Source organism: Melanerpes formicivorus, unplaced genomic scaffold, assembly GCF_026170545.1.
Source record: "Melanerpes formicivorus ecotype bairdi unplaced genomic scaffold, bMelFor1.0.p_v2 SCAF_2, whole genome shotgun sequence".
In the NCBI taxonomy this organism is placed as follows: domain Eukaryota; kingdom Metazoa; phylum Chordata; class Aves; order Piciformes; family Picidae; genus Melanerpes; species Melanerpes formicivorus.
In genome coordinates, this window is record NW_027142354.1 from 12,134,121 (window position 1) to 12,156,077 (window position 21,957).

At 39.5% G+C, this 21,957-nt stretch overlaps 2 protein-coding genes across 2 annotated transcripts in view; both read left to right on the top strand.

Moving 5' to 3' along the window:
* Positions 1 to 6,282: 6,282 nt before the first annotated feature.
* On the top strand, positions 6,283 to 10,501 carry GJE1 (gap junction protein epsilon 1). The gene is made up of 3 exons (XM_068147416.1): positions 6,283 to 6,362; positions 6,951 to 7,133; positions 7,528 to 10,501. The coding sequence occupies exons 1-3, from the start codon at positions 6,324 to 6,326 to the stop codon at positions 7,921 to 7,923; spliced, it is 618 nt and encodes a 205-aa protein (XP_068003517.1). The 5' UTR covers positions 6,283 to 6,323; the 3' UTR covers positions 7,924 to 10,501.
* Positions 10,502 to 12,308: 1,807 nt separating this feature from the next.
* The window catches only part of VTA1 (vesicle trafficking 1), a 44,787-nt gene continuing 35,138 nt past the window's right edge, over positions 12,309 to 21,957 (top strand). The window contains exon 1 of the mRNA XM_068150845.1: positions 12,309 to 12,481. Within this exon, the coding sequence (XP_068006946.1) occupies positions 12,373 to 12,481 (109 nt within the window). The 5' untranslated portion in view covers positions 12,309 to 12,372. The remainder of the gene's footprint in view (positions 12,482 to 21,957) is intronic.

Below are 21,957 nucleotides of genomic sequence, written 5' to 3' on the forward strand. Positions count from 1 at the left end.
GGATGATGCTAGAGACTTCACATTTACCACTAGGGAGCTTATGAGTATTGTCACAGAACTCCTCTGGAAATAGCTCTTGTTACTGATCAAGATTCCTCCACACAGTGTTAAATTCAGCAACACTCCCCTTGAGGCAGTCTTGCTGTTGGCTTGGATATTTATTACAACTGCTGAGACCCTCCCCTTCACTGAGTACACATGAGCTTTTCCAAGACCATCAATATTAAGGTTGCTGTAACCAGTGTAAATCACACTTTTTTGGTTCACATTGGTTGGATCCAATGTATGCCTTTAAGACTGTGACTCCAAAGTATGGTGCTTTCACTAAATTATTTGAAAATGGGTTTATATGTGAAAAATCAATATGATTCCCGTTGGGGGAATAGTTTAAAGTCAACACATCTTTAATATTGATTGGTCTGGGACAACAGGAAGTTGAGTGTCTTTGCATGAATATCAACTGAAAAGCACTTTAAAAGCTTTTATTGGCATAAATATCTCGCATTTTGCATATTGTTGCACAATACCACCGCTCGGGCTGCTGCCCTCCAGGAGAATTTTTTCTATTCTAGCAAATTTTGTCTGTCTTTTAGCCCACAGGATGGGATTCCTAAGGTTGAGGAATTAAGAACACAGTCAGTGGGAATTTATGTTCCTGATTTTTACTAGTACTTAATTTTTTCTACTCTATGTTTTCAGAACTCTGAAGAGCAAGGAAATAAGCTTTGGAGACTGTGAGTGTCTCCAACTCAAAGGAAACAGAAAGTTAGATTATGTTTCCAATGTCATTCAACAGATGTCTGTGTTAAAGATAAGAGAATATACTCAAAGAGCATGAATACAATTTCCTGCAGAGGCAAAAATGAGAGAGAAAAGATCCACAGACCCTGAGACAAACCAGCCAGAATTCAGATCCCCACATATAAACTGTTCATCATTCTCTTTTCAAATACAAAAATCCAACTCATTCTTTGGATGTTATTTCAAATTATAGTCTAGAGAAAATCTCCAACTCTTTGGATGCTATATCAAATTACAGCCTATAGAAAATATTGTGCAGCTGTGACACAGAACTCAGCACAAGAGCAAAGACAGAGACTTCCACACGTAAGTCTCAGTGGGAAAGAAGCTCTGCACAGGCTAAAATCAGACAGATGGGTCATATCTGGAATTGCAGCACCAAAGGGCAGGGATTACAAAAACCTGGAAATGTGGGGAGCAAATCTGCTTCATCAGTACTTCCTAAATATAGGGGTGGAAAATCAGTCTATGCAGGAATTAGGAACTCCAGGCACCTCACAAATGCTCTCTACCATGAAATGTTTCCAACAGGGAGGAAAGCTCCTGTCACAGATTTGTGCAGCTCAAGGCACTTATGATTCCAGCCTGAAGTCCAGATTTTCATATCACAACAAACAAATCCCATGAAGAGCCAAGCATATCTACCACCAAAACCACATGAAGTAGCTGCTAATTAAGTATGCATGTCTAGAAAAAAAGAGAGAGAGAGAGAACTGCGTTCAAATGCAACCCTGGAAACTACCATGTTTGAAAGGCCTGATCATCAGTCATGCATTAAAAAGAAACAAGGCATCCAAATGAAGAATACTGTTTTATTTTAAACATTTGGTATTAGGAAAAAAACTTTAGAGAGATGTTTGTAGTATCATGCATTAGACCAGCAGATACAGTTGGAAAAACTGGGTATGCATTGTAGCACACAGGGACTTCTCCCAGAGAGTCAGATGTAGGATAACCTTAAGTAAGTCACATCTTCTTTCTTGTTATATGAATACAGCCTTTCTTAATTTATGGAGGTTTGGCAGAGACTTCCATTGCCTTTCAGCTTCTTGAGTCATGGGCTCCACTTAAGGGACAAGAAGATACAGAGGGTACTTCTCCTACCCCCAGGTTTCAGAACAGCTATGAGAGTTTGCTACTGCTGCTATGTGCATAGCTGGAAGTGGGCCCAAGAAGCAGCTGGGAAGAGTAGGCAGAGTTTGAGAAAGGAGGAGATGGAGACAAAAGCTCTCTACCTGGGTCTTCCATGCTGGAGGACAAATGTTCAGTTTCTAAGGTCACATAGCTAAGGCCAGACTTCAAACTCTAAGTTCAGGCATCTCAACATCAAAACTCTACAACTCTTTTACTAGTCACATAGCACTGGAAGGTAATCAGCTCGTAGGCAATGCCAGTGCATACCTTGAGAGGAATAGATATGAGAAGAATTACTCTGAAAAGAAGAATAGTTGTGGATTTGTGTAGAGAATGTCACAAATAACATAAGTTATCAGACTACATATGTTCAAAAGAGAAATGTTGAGTTAACTACAGATGCTCAGAGATAAACTTTAAGAAGCATCTAACTAATAGAAAATATGTCAAATGTGCACCATGCAGCTCTTTTCCCTTTGAGACTCTAGATAACAGAAAAAGCAGCTCTGTAGCCAGATAGGAGCGGTGTCCACTGGCAGTGCTATGTCCTTGGACCACTGCTTGGAATCAGGAGTTCGTGGCCACCCAGGCCTGGGAAATATGCAGCAAACACTAATATGGAAACTCCTATTTGCTCAGTCTGCATGACTGGACATGGATACTGCAGAAAAGAAAGCTAGAGTGATTCACAGAATCACCAAGGTTGGAAGAGACCTCAAAGATCATCAAGTCCAACCTGTCACCACAGACCCCGTGACTAAACCATGGCACCAAGTGCCACATCCAATCCCCTCTTGAACACCTCGAGGGATGGTGACTCCACCACCTCCCTGGGCAGCACATTCCAACGGCGAATGACTCTCTCAGTGAAGAACTTTCTTCTCACCTCGAGCCTAAACTTCCCCTCGTGCAGTTTATGACTGTGTCCTCTTGTTCTGGTGCTGGTTGCTTGAGAGAAGAGACCAACCCCCTCCTGGCTACAATCACCTTTCAGGTTGTTGTAGACAGCAATAAGGTCTCCCCTAAGCCTCCTCTTCTCCCGACTAAGCAATCCCAGCTCCCTCAACCTCTCGTCTTAGGGCCTGTGCTCAAGGCCTCTCACCAGCCTCTAGTTTTTAAAAATATACTTTTTAGATTAATTAAACTTTGCATTTATTTTTAAAATAAAAAAATAAAAGTAAAAGTGATGAAGAAGCTTTATTCATGATACATATCTCATCTGAGTAGCATGGCTGAGTCCATATCCCTGTAGCATAAACCCAGACTCAGCTCCCAGACTTTACATCCTGCCCACTACTCTTCATGTTAAACAAAAACAAGTAGGCAGTCAGCAGTACCTGAGGAACCCACCTGCCTCCTAAGCCTCCTGCCCTAGCTGAAGGTGACGTAACCTACATCTCAGGCACCAGTCTGCAGCTATTAGAGACTTCCACTGGGCCTAACCTCATCATGATGATCTCTGCAAACCAAAATGGAAATTCAGGTGCTTCCAGTACTACACAAAGATGGAAAGCTGGCTGAAGAGGCTGTTTTCCAAGATTTAGGCATGCAAGCCCTCTTTTGGTAGACAAATTATTTTATTGATGCAAGTTCATTTTTCTCCCATTTTCACAGTGTCATTTTTAGCACAAGGATAACAGGTGCCATTACATTTACCCACATTGATAATGCACAAAGTGGGTGTGTAATGTTAAACACACAGCTCATGCCTCTAAGCATAAGTGCAGCTTTGTGCATGTGTTTAGTTTCCATTTGTGTAACTGGATTATTCAGTACAACTTCAACTCATTGAAAGGTTAAAGAGCATACTGCTGAACTGCAATTTTGAGCAGAAAGCCAGGCTTAGGACTCACTTTAGAAACTAGTGTGATACTAACATCTTCCATTCCATTTGTGCATGACAGACAACCAGCAGATAGCTGCTCCTGTAAACTCAAAACAAATAATGGTTTTCTGTCAAGAAAATCCCAGGAAACAGTTTGAGTTGCCTTAGCAGACTGCTTTCAAAAGGACTGCACAATGCTAGCATATTCTACTCCCATATGAAATCATCCTCTTCATGTGGTGTTAGGAAGCACATTATTGAACACACATGACAAAAGGAAAACACTGTTTGTCCTAGAATGAATATAATGGGCTTCCTGTGCTCCAGCTCACATGACAGTATTTGAGCCACTTCAAAGAAACCAACAGTGTTATTGTGGGTCCATTCTTCACATTCAATGGGGTTTGAATGCAGACATCCATGGGGTTTGTATTGGGTTTATTTGACAACCTCTACAGAATCTATTTCTTATTTCAATGCAGCTGTATTCCTTATGTGTTCCCAGAACTAAAGCACAGCACTGCCAGCTAACACTTCTTTTAGCATCATTATCACAGGGCAGAATTCAAGTTTCCATAATGTTACTGAGGTCGTACAGAGAATTGTTTGATTGTTTTAGATGTTCCAGCCAGGTAAGTAAATATGTTATCTTTTCCTAACAATAAAAAAGATATAAAATGGCATTTGTACAGTGCAACTTTTTACTTAAAATGTGTTCTTAAACATTGTTTCTATCTACAGCAAAATCAAATGCCTCATGACCAAACTCTGTGATTACAGTGTGTTCACATCCATTGATTGATGTGAAAATAATTGCTCTATACCAAGCATAATGGAAAACATTGAAAGATCTGCCTCAGATTAGAAACTAGGAGCTTTTCAGTTTTCCCACAATTGTTTTTTTAAACATTTCTGTTCAATGAGATTTTAAGAAATACCAATGTTTTTTGAAGAACATTCCACAATAGGTTTTCAATAGCAATTCACATTTTAAAAGCATTAACAATTAAAATATTATTTATTTTAAACATCTGTCCAGCTTGCTGAGTTAATCTGGTAATTTTAGAGTATTGTGGAGAGATCAACAATTACTTTCAAATGATAATTAAGGTCTGTATGTATTATGAGCTGAAGAAAAACCATTCACTATAATTACTGTGCTTTTGCCACAGTATCACACACATCCTGAAAACCACAGTATTTTATTGCAGATCACATACCACTGTGAGTTATTACTGCTTTTAGTTTATTCAACAGATACAAACCTCAGCATTTTCTCCATGCAGTGGAGCAGCAGATTGCACTGAAAAAGAAACCCCAAACGTTTAGAAACAGTCTCAGTGCTACTAATACAACCTTTCACAGTCCTCCAGGAGATAAACAGACATTTAATTAACTGCATGAAAAAGAAGATGTAGTAAATAGCACACTTATTGAAGCACTTTTCACCTCCTTTGTAATCTAGCTACTTCAAGAGGATGCAGGGCGGTTTCCCCTTACTGAGAGTGTCCCGATTACTTACAACTAATCATGTCATTTAAACAGTCAGTGATGCCTTTTATACCCACAGCAGACAAACCCACAGATTCCCTTCACTTCATGCCTCCTATCTATGCTTCCGTGCCTATGAGTTCACATCACAGAGGAATCAACACTTTTTGTTATATCATCTTGAAGTCACCAATTACAATCACACCAACCAATTACAAAGGAAGTCTTCTCATTAGTTTAGAGACATAAGAATAAATGCCCCCCTTTCTATGTGGTGGCTGGATTTCACCTTCCTGTGCATCCTCTTCCGAACACTGCATATGCTACTGCACACCAGCTACTGAATGGCAAGATACCTCTCCCTCTCCTCTGGTTTCCTTCCTATCTCCATCCTTCTTCTCTCTGCCTTCTCATAAAACTCCCAGCAGGTTCAAACTGAGGTCCTGAATGTCCCTGCAGCTATCAGTCGGCAGGCATGCCTGGCACATACTTGAGCTCCCATTCATACCTCTTCTGGAATTTTCACCTGTGCGCATGGAGTATGATGGCAAATTAATAGCAATGCTTGCCATTAAGTTATTTGCAGCAATATCAGAGTGGTTAATATAACTTGGTTGAATTTGATTCCTATTATTCCTTCGACTTCAGAATCTTGGACCTACAGTTTCCATGTTCGGTTGCATCCTTACTTTTTATTGGACATAGTTCAAACCAAGTTATTAAAGTTCAGATGGTGTTTTTAAACTCCCCGGCGCCGGGGCAGGAGAGGGGCAAACGCAGCATAGCCCCGCAGCCGAGGCCGGGCTGGGGTGAGGGTCGGTGCTCCAGGCAAACCGAAGCGAGGATGGAAGGCGGGCGTAAGGCAGCGGGGCAGGAACGGGGGGTGCGCCCGGTAGCGACGCAGCGACGGCTGCCGGCACTGCTGACGGTGCTGGCCGGGGATTACCGTCCGGTGACGGCGGGCCCCCTTGTTGCTGAGCCCGCTCCCTGTCCACCCCGGGACAAAGGGCGGAGCGAGCCGGCCCGGGGCTGGCTCCGCTGCCGCCGCCCGCGCAGGGCGCCTGCCCCAGACATGTCCCCCAACTATATGCGGAGCTTCTCGGAGGGATGCGTGAGTACGCGGGGCCGACCTGAGGTCGGAGCCGGGAGCCAGAAATGCGGCCCCAAACTGCGATGTAGCCGCACCGGCCCCCATCCCGCGGGCACTATGGTGCTGGATGTCTCCCTTCACCAGCCCGCTCAGCAGCAGGTCTCCCCGGGCGGGATGTGATTCCCACCGAAAGAGGCCTTCCTGAGTACTTAAAAAGCCCCGTTGGGGAATCTGAATTTTAATTTGCGAGAATAAGTATGGTTAGGTTTGTCGATGGCACGGCGGCCCTCGTTTTGCCATCACCTGACCTCATGTAAATCACTACAGCAGAAAACGAATGGACTGTTGAGTCGAAGCGTTCAGCTCCGTCTGGCGCATTCGGCAGCAGCAGAATACAGATAAAGGCACTGAAACAAAGTAACTGACAAGTGCTAGACAATGAATGTTTATATAAAATTAGTAGCAACAATACTGATGCCTTCATTGGCAAACTCATCTAAAACAAGTAGAATAAAATAACTATTTTGGATAATGAAAAAGAGCAAGTGGGCCTCCAACAATAATGCTGTTCATTTTTGTTTTCTTGTTGAATAACCCTGTGATTTGCAGCTCAGGCCACCAACGGTAATTGGCCAATTCCACACTCTTTTCTTTGGCTCGGTCCGCATGTTTTTCCTTGGCGTTTTGGGTTTTGCTGTTTATGGAAATGAGGCCTTGCATTTCAGTTGTGACCCAGACAAGAGAGAGGTTAATCTTTTCTGTTACAACCAGTTCAGGCCTATAACTCCTCAGGTAATTATCTCTTCTTTTTGTTTTGTAAGTCCAATGTTAAGAAAACAAACTGTGAAAATCAAACATAATCAGTCCGTTTAAGAAGTAGTAACTGATTGGTTTAATTATCAGTTCACTTTTTCATTAATATTTTCTTGCTCATAACCTTCCATCTGTGACTAAGTATGGAGCTGTGCTTTCTATCCTTCATAAAATAATCTCCATGTTTCAGAGACCAACTGAACTTTTCAAATTAAAACATCAAAGTGATTTTTAACTTTACTGTAATCTAAGTGTTTCTACATTTGATATATATAAAAACACCACACTTGCAACGTGTTCTAATATGTATGCATTTTAGCTGTCCCAATGCAGTTGTAAATTACCTGACAGCTACATTTCTGCTGTATTTTAGGTGTTCTGGGCGTTACAGCTGGTGATTGTACTGGTACCTGGAGCATTTTTTCACCTTTATGCTGCATGTAAGAACATCAAACAGGAAGATATCCTTCAAAATATGTTCTACACTGGTTTTTACATCTTCTCTGTTTTCCTAAGGATTATCCTTGAAGCTGTGGCTTTCTGGCTTCAGATTCAGCTCTTTGGTTTCAAAGTGAATGCAATCTACATGTGTGATGTGGGAGCACTTGAAAAGAAGCTTAACATAACACGATGCATGGTGCCAGAGCACTTAGAAAAGACAATTTTTCTTATTGCAATGTACACATTTACTGTGATTACAGTGATCCTGTGTGTTGCTGAAATTTTTGAGATCTCATGTAGAAAACTAGGTATTTTAAAAAGTCAGTGATGTCAATCACTCCTAGTTATTTACCACCCTGTTCACCTGTAGTTATATCAAGATATAACAAAAAAATATCTCTTGTCCTCTATGCAGCGTTGCAGAAGAGAACCACACTCATGATTACTGCTGCAGAGTAGTCATCTCACACTTATCCTTCAATTTACAGCTACTGCATTATGCTTATAATTGTTTTCATGTTACAACCATGTTACAACAATAAAATTTGCAAGAGTAACATATTTACATGACCTGCCACATACAATAGTTTTGCCTACAGAGGAATGTCCATGTGTGAGAAGGAGGTTATTTATAAATGCAGCTTGATTCACAGCTTTTCTGAACACATGCTAATCATGTTATTGCCCTTCCTGAAGAAACTATTCCAAATTTATTACCTGTTCTTATGTTTTGAGAATTAGGCTGTAATGAGGGTTTATCTCCGGGTGCTGGAAAATATTCAAACATTATCCCAAGCAGTGCTACTGTTGCAGTCTGCGTCCCAGACTCCAGGAACAGAGACTCTTGGTTAGGCTCTGGTGTCATACACTATCTGCATCAACTTGCTTTGCAGCAGCCCAGATAGCATCATCTGCTAGCAGTGATTCTCCTTTTAAAAGTGAAAGATTAGCATGGTATTCTTTGTGCTGACTGGATTGATTTACTCTCTTGTGTTGTGGCTTATGATGTAGAATATTTTTGTAGAATCATATTTTGAATGAGTAAAAGGCTCAAAAGTGTTGAAAAACCTCTTGGATAAAAGCCTTTTCTAGGCCAAATCATTTCTTGATTTCAGTGAGAGTTATGCTTGTGTGTGACTGCAAAACTGGGCCCACTGATTTTTTTTTGCTGTGCGTATCACATCTAACTTCCTATTGCTCTCCCTAAAGCTGTTAGAATAACAGTGAAGAAAAAAAATCTGCATACTAAAGTTATTACATGTACCAAGTGTATTTGCACAAGTTAAGTCTCAAACTTTATACAGGTATCAGATATTTTCATGTGTGACAGTTTCTTCCTGAGGATGAATAGATATATTAAATTTAGAAGTGATTTCATTCCTTGTGTTGAAGTGAAGTAATGGGGGAAAAACAACAACAACCACCACCACCCAAAAAACAGCCAAAGAGAGCTGTAAAGAAACAAAGAAGTAGTTTCTTGCACAAAATATCACAGAATCACAGAATCACCAAGGTTGGAAGAGACCTCAAAGATTATCAAGTCCAACCTACCATCACAGACCCCATGACTAAACCATGGCATCAAGTGCCACGTCCAGTCCTCTCTTGAACACCTCCAGGGACAGTGACTCCACCACCTCCCTGGATAGCACATTCCAACAGCTAACAACTCTCTCAGTGAAGAACTCTCTCCTCACCTCAAGCCTAAACTTCCCCTGGTGCAGCTTGAGACTGTGTCCTCTTGTTCTGGTGCTGATTGCCTGGGAAAAGAGACCAACCCCCTCCTGGCTACAACCACCCTTCAGGTAGTTGCAGACAGCAATAAGGTCTCCCTTGAGCCTCCTCTTCTCCAGGCTAAACAATCCCAGCTCCCTCAGCCTCTCATCTTAGGGCTTGTGCTTGAGGCCTGTCACCAGCATTGTTGGCCTTCTCTGGACATGTTCAAGTGTCTCAAATATGCATAAAGAGCATTCATAACAATTTGGTGTTTTTCAAAGATCTTCAATGTCTAGGGGAAACGATGGAAGGTCCCTTCCTCTTCCTCTTTCATAATTTTCTTTGCCTACTAAAGTGAACAATTTCTGTTCTGAATCTCAGTGAAACAAGAGACTCAGACTCATCACTATTTAGCAGTAATCCAGGAACCAGTAAAGTTAAAAGGAATAGATCAGCATCTTTGAACACAGTTTGAGGCCTGTAACACGAAAGGGAAGAACATCCTTGCTTCTTGAATTAAGTTTAATTTACGTGAAAAAAAAACCACAAACAACACCAACAAACCAACCTTCAGCATAAAAGGATATAAAGTTGAGATCCCAGTGACAGTAATTGGGTCCTTTCAGTAATATTTGAAAAATTCTAGAAAAATTGCTGCAAAATCTTTTAGCACCAGTTGTATGTTAGGCAGTCTTCAAACAAGGTCGGGTTATAAGAGCCTTGTAATCCTCAAGCACAAAAGTAGCCCTCATTACATAGATGGAATTGCATGACTTAAGTGTCCTGCATGTGATTGATTCTGGGCCAGTTCAATCAAAGTGGGTCACAACTACATGTGTGGCTTTTTAAATGTGGTGATCAAGAGTATTCACTACATTAAAACATCAAAACTGTGTTTTGGTTTTTTCCCTATGGAAACAAGTTAAATGTTGTCATTAAATATATGCCCAGTCAACGCTATCAGATTTGTGCCACATTAAACTAGTTAATTGATATTAGCAAGCATTATAAATGGAGAAAGAATCACTGTGCCTACTTCTTGTTTGCATAATATGCCATTAAGTTTGGTTAATACATGTTTAGTTTTTTGTTTTATAAATCAGTATCCATCAGAAATTATTTACAATTTAAACCTGTACTCGGTTAAAAAACCTCCTTTATAAATGAAAATAAATAAGCATATATATATATTTTCTGAAAAAAAACAACTTTCTTCATGTCCAACTGTATTCAAATCAGATGGTTGAATAACAATAAAGTAACTTCATCACAACCTTCTCAGTATTTTCCTTGGTGCTTAATATTTCCATTGCTTGTTCTTCATCTGTAGATTTCAAAACACTTCAGAAAGGTCAGAGGAGTGCAAAACCCTTAGCCCCTCAGAGAACTTTCCTATTGCCATCAAGGGCTCTGCAGGGGCAGGACTGACACAGGACTGCCTGAGAACCCCTAGGAAGGCTCTAGGAGCTGGATTACCCACCACCATGCTCTTTCCCTTGGTGGTCAAAATGTGGAACATACTAAAACATATTCTTTTTCTAAATGAGGTAGAACACAGGATTTTTTTGGGGGGGTGTGTGTGTTTTTTTCCCTCTGCATTTCTTGTGAAATTAAGTTGTCAAATTTCTCAGTTTCAGTTTTTAATTTAAAAACAAAAGTTGCATTATTGCCTTTTGGTGCAGATGTTTTTTTGTGACTGATTCCACCATTAGTTTCTGGAACATGTTGATGGAGATATTATGTCCATGTAAGGTAACATTTCCCTATGGTTGTCAACACTTCTGTTTCCTATATTTGCCATTTGTTTTTGTGGCACTCATTGTATTCTCAAGTGTCTCTCAATTTTTCTTTCTCCTAGTCTTCCAAATTCCCAACACTTTTATCCACATTTACATTTCTATTAGCTTCCTTCCACCCTTACTCCCTCTGAGATTTATAACACGCCTGCATGTGGTTCTCAGCATTGCACTGATTTTAGCTCAAATGCTTAGCAAATATTTGAGATGATCCTGAAGGTTTTTTCCTTGCCATTATGAAAGGAATTGTACAACACACTTGGGGATTATTTGATTCAATTTTATTTCATCACACAGCTGACATGAAGTCCTGTTTCCTAGAACACAGTAGGAAGTATTTCAATTGCTTACATGAGGGTCACATTATAAGTGCTTCTTTGACTTTTTGGTTTTCGCCATACTCTAGCTACCTCATTTTCACAGTCAGTACTCAAGGCAATCCCCAGATCACACATTTGCAGTCAGTTTTGTCTCTAGCCAGACATCCCACCCATTTCAGATGTAATTTAACAAAGAGCCAGTTGTTCCCTCCATCATGTTCAATGAAACAAGCTAAATGCACTCAGTGACAGGATTGCATTTACATCAAAGGTATGCTTGCTCTGGTCCAGCCAATTTCTATTGCACCACACAGCCCTAATACACATCCCCATTCCTATAACCACTACTTCTTCTATGCCTTTTTTATCTTTTTTTTTCTTCTGTTCAGCCATTATTTCCCTTCCTTTTTCTTTCCAGCACTCTCCTATGATAGGAATGAGACAATAAAGCCATCTCTCCTACTCCATGTTTACCTCCAACATGCATCTTTATGGCTTTAAGCACTGACATACCCTTGCCTCACAGCCAGCCATTTCAAGACCAAGAGGAAGTTGGGACACAGGGACATTTAAAAGAAAATTTTAAAATAATGTGACTATGCTGTCAGAATAAGAAGATGACAGACACTAAAATAAATTACATTGCAGTTTGTGAGATCCATTTGAAACAACTTTGCTTCAACAGTTGTAATTTATTTTGCTGTTTCTATCCCTTCTAAGGGATCACGCAGGAACCTACGGCATCGTCAGGAGCGCTGCTCTCACCCCGCCTCTCCTGACCAGCAGAGGGCACACTTCATAGACGCCCTTCCACGGAGGACGGCCCGTCCAGCGCGCATGCGCCCTGGCGTTCCGTGACGGAAGCGGAAGTGGCCGACGCCAATCTCGGCAGTGAGAGCCGCTGTTGGCCGTCAGTTGTTGCCGCTGCGTGTTGCTTTCCGCGTGATGGCGGCCACGGCGCTTCCCCCCCTGCCGCCGCAGTTCAAGAGCATCCAGCACCATTTGCGAACCGCGCAGGAGCTGGACAAGCGCGAACCAGTGGTGGCGTACTACTGTGAGTGAGGCGGTCTCTCTCCCGCCCCACCGTTCCCCGTTCCGGGCCCGGCCCTGCACGTCGCTTCCCGCCCTGCAGCTAGTCCCAGCGGCGGGGGCCGCTACTACCCCCCCTCGCCGGCAGCCGCAGCACCGGGCGGAAGGCGTCCCTTCCTCTGCCCGCCTGGCTCTTTGGGTTGTGCGGGGTGCCGGTCGGTTGTTCGGAGAAGCGGGGGCTCTTGGGGGAAGCCCCACCTCTTGGGGCGGTACGAGGTGTTCACAGTCTTCCTTGTTTGCTGCTGCAGCTCCTAGCCCCAGTCGTCTTTCACGTTAAGCCTCTTTGCAGTCAGTTGATATGCCAGCAGCCTACATACGTGTTTGTATACTGGTATATAAAGTCAACTAGTATGTTTGTGTTGGGTTAGTCCTAATAATATATCTCAAAAACCCCAACATTCTAGAGTCTTCTCGAGCTTTTCTCCTGATGAAAATACCTTCTTTCTGTCCTGTATCTGATCAAGCAGTTTGGGAGTCTAATTCTCGTAATGCTGTCAATTTTATTTACTGTGAGGCTTTGTCTTCTCCTCAGCGTTCTCTAAGGGGGGGAGTAGGGAGGCTCTTTTTTATTCCTTTCATTGAAATAAACATAGCAAAGTCTTACTATAAATCTTTCAAATCAGTGTAAATATTTCAAGCAGACTTCTGACTTCTAAGATAATGATCACCAATGTGTCCCATGAGCTTTTGTAAAAGACTTACCATAGTTAATTAAGAAATAGAGGCTCTGGCCAGCCTGATCTAGTGTGGGGTGTCCCTGACTGTGGCAGGTGGGTTGGAACTAGATGATCCTTTTGGTCCCTTCCAACCCGGACTGATGTTACGATACTATGAAATTAAGTTAATTAAGCTTTTCCTTAGTGGTCTTAAATTCCTGTCACAGTTAATCATCACACTTGGAAAAATTTCTAAAACCAGCAGATCACCAGAAATGTATGTTTATGTTATTTAGGTGTTTGTTTTTTTTTTTTTTGTCAAGATACAAGAAGGTCATTTGGGGGCTTAAATAGAGTTAAATAAAAAATAGAGGTAGAACCGCCTTCAGAAGGATGAACTCATGAAATGCAAGCTCCAGAAAGCTCAGAAAAAAACCTGTCAGCTCAGAGTCAGAAGAATAATTTTCTTTTTTACTTGTTACACAGGAATAGTGTGCTAATGTGGAAAAGTGCCACCAGAGAAGTGAGGAGGCTCTGGGGTGACCTTATTGCTCTCTACAACTACCTGAAGGGGGGTTGTAGACAGGCGGAGGTTGGTCTCTTCTCCCAGGCAGCCAGCACCAGAACAAGAGGACACAGTCTTAGGCTGCACCAGGGGAGGTTTAGGTTGGATGTTAGGAAGAAGTTCTATACAGAGAGAGTGATTGCTCATTGGAGTGGGCTGCCTGGGGAGGTGGTGGAGTCACCATCATTGGAGGTGTTCAGGAGGAGACTTGATGGGGTGCTTGGTGCCATGGTTTAATTGATTGGGTGGGTTGGATTGGTTGATAGGTTGGACGTGATGATCTTGAAGGTCTCTTCCAACCTGGTCTGGTCTGGTCTGGTCTAGTCTAGTCTAGTCTAGTCTAGAACACAAGATATTCTCAATAGTATTTGCTCTTTGTGGGACCTAGCACCAGGTCGGTTAGGTTGCTCTGTTGTTTTTGTTTGTTTTTATTTGTTTGTGGGTTTTTTTTCTTCATTTGGGTTTTTAATCAGATATAACACTCTTTCTATACAATAAAAAATACTAGCATTTAGTGTAACAAAATACAAGTCCGTTTTTATTTTAAAACATGAATGTTTTGGTGACTGACCTTTATTTTTCTCTTCTTTTCTGAAACTTAATTTAACTTTTAGTGTACAGGAAAACAAAACAAGTATGTAGAACAATTAGATTTCTGTAAAGTCCATTGCATTGTCCTAAGCCTGAAAATACACTTATCTTATTTTTTCATTTGACTATATCAGCACATCTGATTCATTATTGAGTTCAGTGAAGACTGTATTCTAGACATGTATTTTTCTTTACATTATTCCATAAAGTAAAAAGCAATGACAGATCTTGCTTGAATCCTTTGTTCTTTTAAATTCACAAAGGACAAGAATTAATTTTCACTGATGACACATTTCCTCCCATGATGAATGAGTTTTCTGAGTTGGCTAAAATACAGAACTCCTGTTTCATGTGATTATGTGTTTTTGTTATTTTAATTCTGGCTTTGCAGCCAAAATAAGATTTATGAACCATTCATTTTAATGCTGTGGATTTAAAATAATTAGGTGAAATCCTGAATTATTAATTATTAATATTGCTACTGTATACTTCTAAAAGCTTTCCTAAAATGGTAGTTTTTTACATGTAAGTCTGGGGATACAAAAAATGTTCAGGTTGCTTTCCAAGTAATGTTTCAAAAGTGACACAGTTTATATGTGGAGTTTTTTCTTCACTGAAGAAAAAAAGGGAACACCTCTTTGTTGAGCCTCTGAAATGTATTTACTATAAAGTGTCATGTGGAAGGAACAGTGCAAGGAAAGCTTGGTGTGTTCTGGAGCATCTGGTGTTCTCTGTGCTGGTATTCCTCCACCAGCCTCCTCTGCAGGGATGCACCTGGCACCACACCTGTCTTGGGCCCAGGAGGCTGGTGTGAAGCAGTCAGCCAAGGGGACCCTGCCATGAAATGTCATGTGTTAGATAGCACGGCATGTTCCGTTACAAGCCACTGTGTGAGGGGAAGGTGAATTTTGGTCATGTGATGAATATAACTATCAGTCCAAAGAAAAGCATAAAGTATTTATAGCTTTGGAATGTTCCCAAAATGGTTCATTCCTAGAAAAAAGTTTTGGTTCCAATATTAATGTTTCCATGGCACAGTAGTTTTCAGTATGGATGTAGGTTTGCGAGGTTTTGGTTTATGTTCATTTTACTTGAAGTCCACTTTAGTATTTCGGAAAACATGAGCTACCACATGATGTAATTTGAATATCAGAAGCAAGTTTGCAAGCTAAGGTGCTAGTTTCTGTAGCTTAGCAGTAAAATTATCAGGAGGAACTACTTACTGCTCATATTAATATTTTTGTCTCTCATCATCATCCACTAGTACAAGAGGTATGCTCTCAAAGCAGAGAATTTGAATTACATTTACACATTCTAATTTCATACAGAATTAAAATGTTTAGCACTTGTTTTCTTCGGATGTAGTTCATTTGAAGCACTAAACTAGCATATACCAGCACTGCCACCTAAAGAAAATACAGTAGTCCTCTTGCCTCTCATTCCCAAACCTCATGTGCTTCAGAAGCAAACTTTGGTGTAACTGTATAAGGAAAACCAATAATAAGCTATTTTTCGACCAGGCAAGTTCACTACCACTTAAACAGCTATGCTCCCACACAAAGACAAGAACAACACAGTGGCCTGGGGCCACTGCTTTTTTGATGTTGCTAGCATATGTTGAGATAAAGAAACTGTGATTTGATTAATATAATATCTGTTTTATACAGCAGGGATAATTTTTATTTTTCAGCTGCCACATAATTTTCCGTATGGAAAATTTATGGGTTGGACACAATGATCTTGAAGGTCTCTTCCAACCTGGTTTGGTTTATTCTAATAAAGGTTTATTCTAATAAAAAATATCTATGACACAGAAAATAAAACATTGAAGATGAACATTGATGCTGATGCACCGTAACGCATCACAGGTGCATTTTGTTGTGGTACTTGTATTTAGTTCTGGTAGTGCATTGTGTATTCCTTACAAAGCCTTTGTGCTTAACTCTATTTTTGGCTATTCAGATTCAAAGCAGCATATGATCAGTAGTTCTTATGTTGTTTGTAAACTGTTACTTTTTTAGCCTTAGCCACTGTTAGCAGATGAACAAGATTGAAGCAATACAAATACATTTGCTTCCTTACTGTACCATAAATCTATTTAGGTTGAAAATTTGTATTCACTTAGACTGTAGAGAAATGAACTAAGTTCATTTTTTAAGTTGTACAGGATGTGATCTCATAAAATAATTCTCATTTTAAACAGATTAAGCACTTTATGTTGTATGTAAGTTCAGTACTGTGTTAATCTACCACCTTCTTTTAAAATGCATACCTCCCTGTATGATCACCTTTTCCTCAAGTTTCATATTGCTTTATTGATCATTGTCATTGAGTATGTAGCTATCTCAGGTTCAGTACAGGTCAGCTGATACAATATAAGCTATAAGGGAATAATAGCAAAGGATGCTAATACTGATTGCCTTTTTTCTGCTAGAAGCTGACATGAATCTGAGTACTTTGAGATGTTACTCTGCAAACACAAGGAGGCAGGCTTTGATAAAAAAATCTCTGAACTTGGTGATAATTAAAACATTTCTGTAATTGATGTGGAAGTTAATTTTGAAAAATTGTAAGGTGTGAGAGGTAGCTCTCTTCACAAAATCTCTGGTTTAGTGTTTAAAGCCAGATATTCCTTAGTAGCACTTGTTTCATTTTATGCTTTTATACGTATTGGCTATTGGTGTTCTAATGCAAAAGTGTTGAGAGAATGCCAGTGGGTTGCCAGTAAAGCATTGATGTTTTGTTATACAGCATTCTAACACACCCGAGTGTTGTATATCCAGTGAGTGCAATGTGAAAAGTTATGATGCTAGTAACTTCCAAAAAGCAAGTCTGTGATGATTTTTCCTTTACAGTCTACCACATGTCAGAAATGTTCATGTAAAATTAGCAGACTTGATCTGTGTAAAAAAGGTATGAAGAGAATCTTCTGCAGTTCTCAGATTCTTGAGATAGTAAAGCATCAGGGAAATCCTTCTGAAGGATCTTATTATTGCATTGACATTTCTGGGTTTGTGGGATCAAGGAGAGAAAATAAACACTTCTCCCCCACCCCCAACACAGTTGGCAAACTGTTGATTTAAATATCATTTGGATGCCCACCTGTTAAATGTGAGTGGCTTTTTACTTTCAAGTTTAATGAGATAGCCATTAAACAAGCATTATAATACTTCTGAAAAGTATTATGAAAAGGAGAGACCAAAAATAAAGTTTATGGCTTGACTCAGAACTTGGGAAATACAGTTACTGTGAAAGTACACAACCAATGCTTGAGGTAGTATTGACTTGACAAAGTTTGTGATATACTGTTATCAATCCATTTTCCTCTAGGATTTAGAATAGTATAGAAGAATCTTGATGTGAAGGGGTGTGTGTCATATTATATATATATATAATTATTTTTTAATCTGAGTTTCTCAATTAAATCTGTGTGGTCTTTCTTCCTCAGAATTTTATGTTGGTTTTTTATTTTTCCCCTTGCATTTCTTCTTGAACTAATTCTACTTGAAAATAAATATTTTAAAGTAATTTGTTTTCTCTGGAATGTTTCAGATTGAGTTGATGCTGCCAGCCTAATATTTACACTTTCTTATGCCAGTTTCCTTGAGCATCATAGAATGAAGAGGAGGTATAAGGCTCTTCAAAGTCTGTTTGTCAGTGCTATTAAATCTATTTTTAAAAGTCTTTGAATTCAGAGAAGTTTGACTTAGCAGTGTAGAAATACTGTGTATTTATGATCTGCATGTAGAAATTACATTAATGGTCATGAAAGAAAAACTAACTTTTGCAGATGCATAAAAACACATTTGCAATACTTTGAGTACAGTCCAGTTTAATACTGTTTTGTCCCTTGCTTCCCACATTTGTATTCCAGCCGGTGTCTTCCTGTACCAAGCAGTTAGCGAACACTTTTCTGCCAGTGGTTTTACAAAGGGAAGAGGAAGGTGTAGGATATGAATGAGTAATAAATTATGGCCTGGAAAAGTTTTCATCTCTAATCAGAGCCAAAATAAGGCTAAAGTTTATGACAATGTTTTTTCTACTATTTAATGTCAGTTTCTTGCTATAAAATGTCAAAAATATTCCAGTTCCTAATTATTTTTTTTTTCTGTCCTAGTTAATTAACTATTCATGGCGGAAAAGAACTGTAATCCTTTGATCCTGTTAGACCAGGAAAAATAAAGATGGATATTAGGACAAAATTTAGAAGATAGAATCAACCTATTGTGCATGCTTACTGGCTGGAACTTCTATTCTCCAGTATTTTTACTTGGCACAGAGTTAGTTTAAAATGGGAGTGAGGGGAATTTCAGTTGTTATCCAAACATAAATCTGGAATAACTTAACGTGCATTAGGAATGAATGCCTGGCACGTACTAAAGACAAAATACTCTGGAATTGTGCTGCATATTAGCAAAGGAAAAATAACATGGTAATACGTGACATACATAAAAGCTGAGGAGTTTCTGTAAAGCTCACTGTATAATTCCATCCAGCACACCCACACTATTTGCTGAACAAAGATGAAGGGTAACAAATCAAGACATAAATTTTGTAGTTGTCTTGGCAAAACATTTTTCTGAGAAGGGTTACTTGCCAAGTCTTTATGAATTTAAAGATAAATGTCCTGTCTGCAAACTGAGAGCAAATCCTGTTTTAGTTAATAATTGGCAATACAGTTCTGTCCTTGTGCACAGAAGATACAAGTGACTTTAGGTCTACTTACAATATGAATTAATATTTAGACATTAGTTCTAAGTAGCCTCTTTACTTCCTTAGTGCTTTGCTTTATGCATACACTACTGTTGTTCACCATGCAAAAATTAAGGGGTTTTTGCTATTTGATTTGGATAAAGGGGGGGGAAAACCTACCAAGTATCTGTTACGAAGCGAAATGCATATAACAAGCTTGAAAAAGAACCAATAATTTTATCCATTTATTGGTTTCCTTATATTCCAAATCTTAAATAATGATGAGAGATGAGAATTACAGGTCACTTACTTTCAGGATTCTTTACATTCTTCAAACACTTTGTTTAGGCTTTAAAAGTTTGAAAACTTTTGCAGCTACAATGTATGCTTGTTGTTGTGTTTTTATATCAGAATTTTCATCAGCATGACACTTGACAAAGGAAAAGTATAATCAGAAATTACAAGCAAGTTGCTCCTGTAAATCTAATTTAACTTCACACTTTAACTAGTGTATAGTAACTAGTGTTGTTTATCTAGTCTAACTTTGCGCTTTAAATACTTTTCAATGTCTGGAGAGAAGTTCCAAAGAGTAAACTGAAACAGTTTTGATGTATAAGTGGCATCTCAAGTGTGGCATTTTGAAAAGGTGAAATAAAGCAATTGTAATACAGGCCGCTGAGGATTTCTCTATATGGTGACCTTAACATGCAGGAGATTAACATCTGTTTTATGAAGAAAGGCTGAGGGACTTTGAACTTTTAAGCTCAAAGAAGAGAAGACTGAGGGGGAATTTTACCAATGTTCATAAATACTTAAAGGGTGGGTATCAGGAGGATGGGGCCCATCTTTTTTTTGGTGGTGTCCAGTGACAGGACAAGAGGTAGAGGTCACATACTTGAACATAGGAAGTTCCATCTAAACTTGAGGAGGAATTTCTTTTCATTGAGGATAATGGAGCTCTGGAACAGGCTGCCCAGAGTGATGGGAGCTTCTGTCTCTGGAGTTATTCAGAGCCTCTCTTGATGCTGTCCTGTGCAACCTACTCTAAGTGAACTTGTTCTGGACTGATCTCTGGAGGTCACTTCCAACTGCTATCATTCTGTGATTCTGGTTGTTAGAAATGTAACCACTTGGATTAAAGCAAAATTTTTGTGACTTAGCAAGCATAGTAACATTCCACTGCTTCTGCAGTGGAAGCAGAACAGCTGTATTTAAAGAAATGTAAATAATCACTGTTCTTTCAGATACATGGAAGGGACAACACTGAAATAATTTCATGTTTGGCTTTCTTAGGAGAAATGTGGGAAGCAGTAAACTTTTGACCTCCTGCTTTTGAGTTCTTGGCTACTGAGATTACCTGTCAACATAAATATTGTGTGTGAATGTTAATTGCCAGTTCAAAAATTCACTGATGATCTTAACATAGGAAAATTATGTTTTACTCATTACTGCTGTATGTAGTACTGCTGTGCACGCACACTGCTGTATGTGTGTAGTTTATCACACAAATATTACTTGTGGCAAGTGATACATAATAGTAACTGAAAGATATGCTTTGATCTAGTAAAGGAAATCTATCACATCCTTTTCCTGCCTAACTTTCAGGAGCTGGGCACATTTATGCCATTACTGAAATGTTGATAGAGGTTTTCCATCCTTAATCCCTACTTTTGAGTAGAGCAGTGCTGAGGAAAGCAATAAATGTGCTTAAATGTACTTAATACATTGTTTGCCACTGATGAGTTTCAACCTGTGGAGAGTATACCTTCCTGCTGTTATCTTCAATTCAACAACTGAACCTGGTGCTCCAGGAGCTTTTGACTGGTCTGAAAGGGTTTGCATTTTGTCACCTGTGAGTTGCCTCATACTTCATTACAATCAGTTTGTTTTATCAACAGCATTTGAGTCAAGACTCCCTTTTGGTACTGAATGCTGCTTGGTAGTGATGCTCTTTCGGTAATAGTCTTCACAAACATCATACTCAGTCACCACTTACTTGAGAAAGAAGGAACAGCTTTTGCCCTAACCTAAATGAGTGCCTCAGCAGCAGCCTGCCTCTGGGCCAATGTTGTGATGGAGTTCTCCTTTCAAATGTAATACTGTATGTGAATACAGTATGTGCGTGAAAGTTCTGAACTTTGAAAGTGCTTAGAGATTGCAGCAGACTCATGTTAGGGTAACCTATGTGTGCTTTGACCTTTTACCAGTTAATACAATCTTGCAGGAAATCTTTCCCATTTATGTACATATTAATACAAATGGGGATTTGATGGCTTGATGTGGTAACTGTCTTGTATAATCTGTTGTGTGGTAGAGCACCTTCATGTTCTCTTGACAGTGTGTACTCTTTGCATAATAGTCCTTTTATCTTGAATGAGGTGAGGACTCTTGGACACTTTGGCCTCAGAATCTTCTGTTAGTAGGAAAGTTGAGTTGGTATGCAATATTGCTTGACAGCATCTCCAGTATAACTGTATGTATAGACAAGAAACAAATATTTGTTTCCTGTAAGTATTGTTCTTTGACCTGTGTTCTCAGTGTGTTTAAGAGTCACTATCCTGCATTTGTCCATCGGAGTGATTGAAGGAGTCTTCAGTTCTTCCTTGGTCTCTGAAATTCTAAGATGGGAAAGGGTTGGCTTTTTTCAGGCTGCCTACAGAGCATACAGACTTCACAGTCCTGTAAATACACCCCTTTGGATATTATTGAAGGAACAAAATACCAGTTATCTTGCCTTTGGTATTCGAATGAACATCTTTGCAATGAGTGTGAAAAAAGGTTACATATAGGTAACAGAAGAGTAACAGTTACAAATAATGATTTTCTAATGATTAAATTCATTGTCAAGGGAAAAAAAAATCAGATTGGAATATTTCTATTTATATGGAAATAGAGTTCTTTTCAAGTAAATGAATTATGGAAGAGATAGGATGAGGC

Coding starts and splice junctions, on each gene's coding strand:
- GJE1 (XM_068147416.1), top strand. CDS start 6,324: ATGTCCCCCAACTATATGCGGAGCTTCTCGGAGGGATGC. Junction 6,363..6,950: donor GGAGCTTCTCGGAGGGATGC/GTGAGTACGCGG, acceptor TGTGATTTGCAG/CTCAGGCCACCAACGGTAAT. Junction 7,134..7,527: donor TCAGGCCTATAACTCCTCAG/GTAATTATCTCT, acceptor GCTGTATTTTAG/GTGTTCTGGGCGTTACAGCT.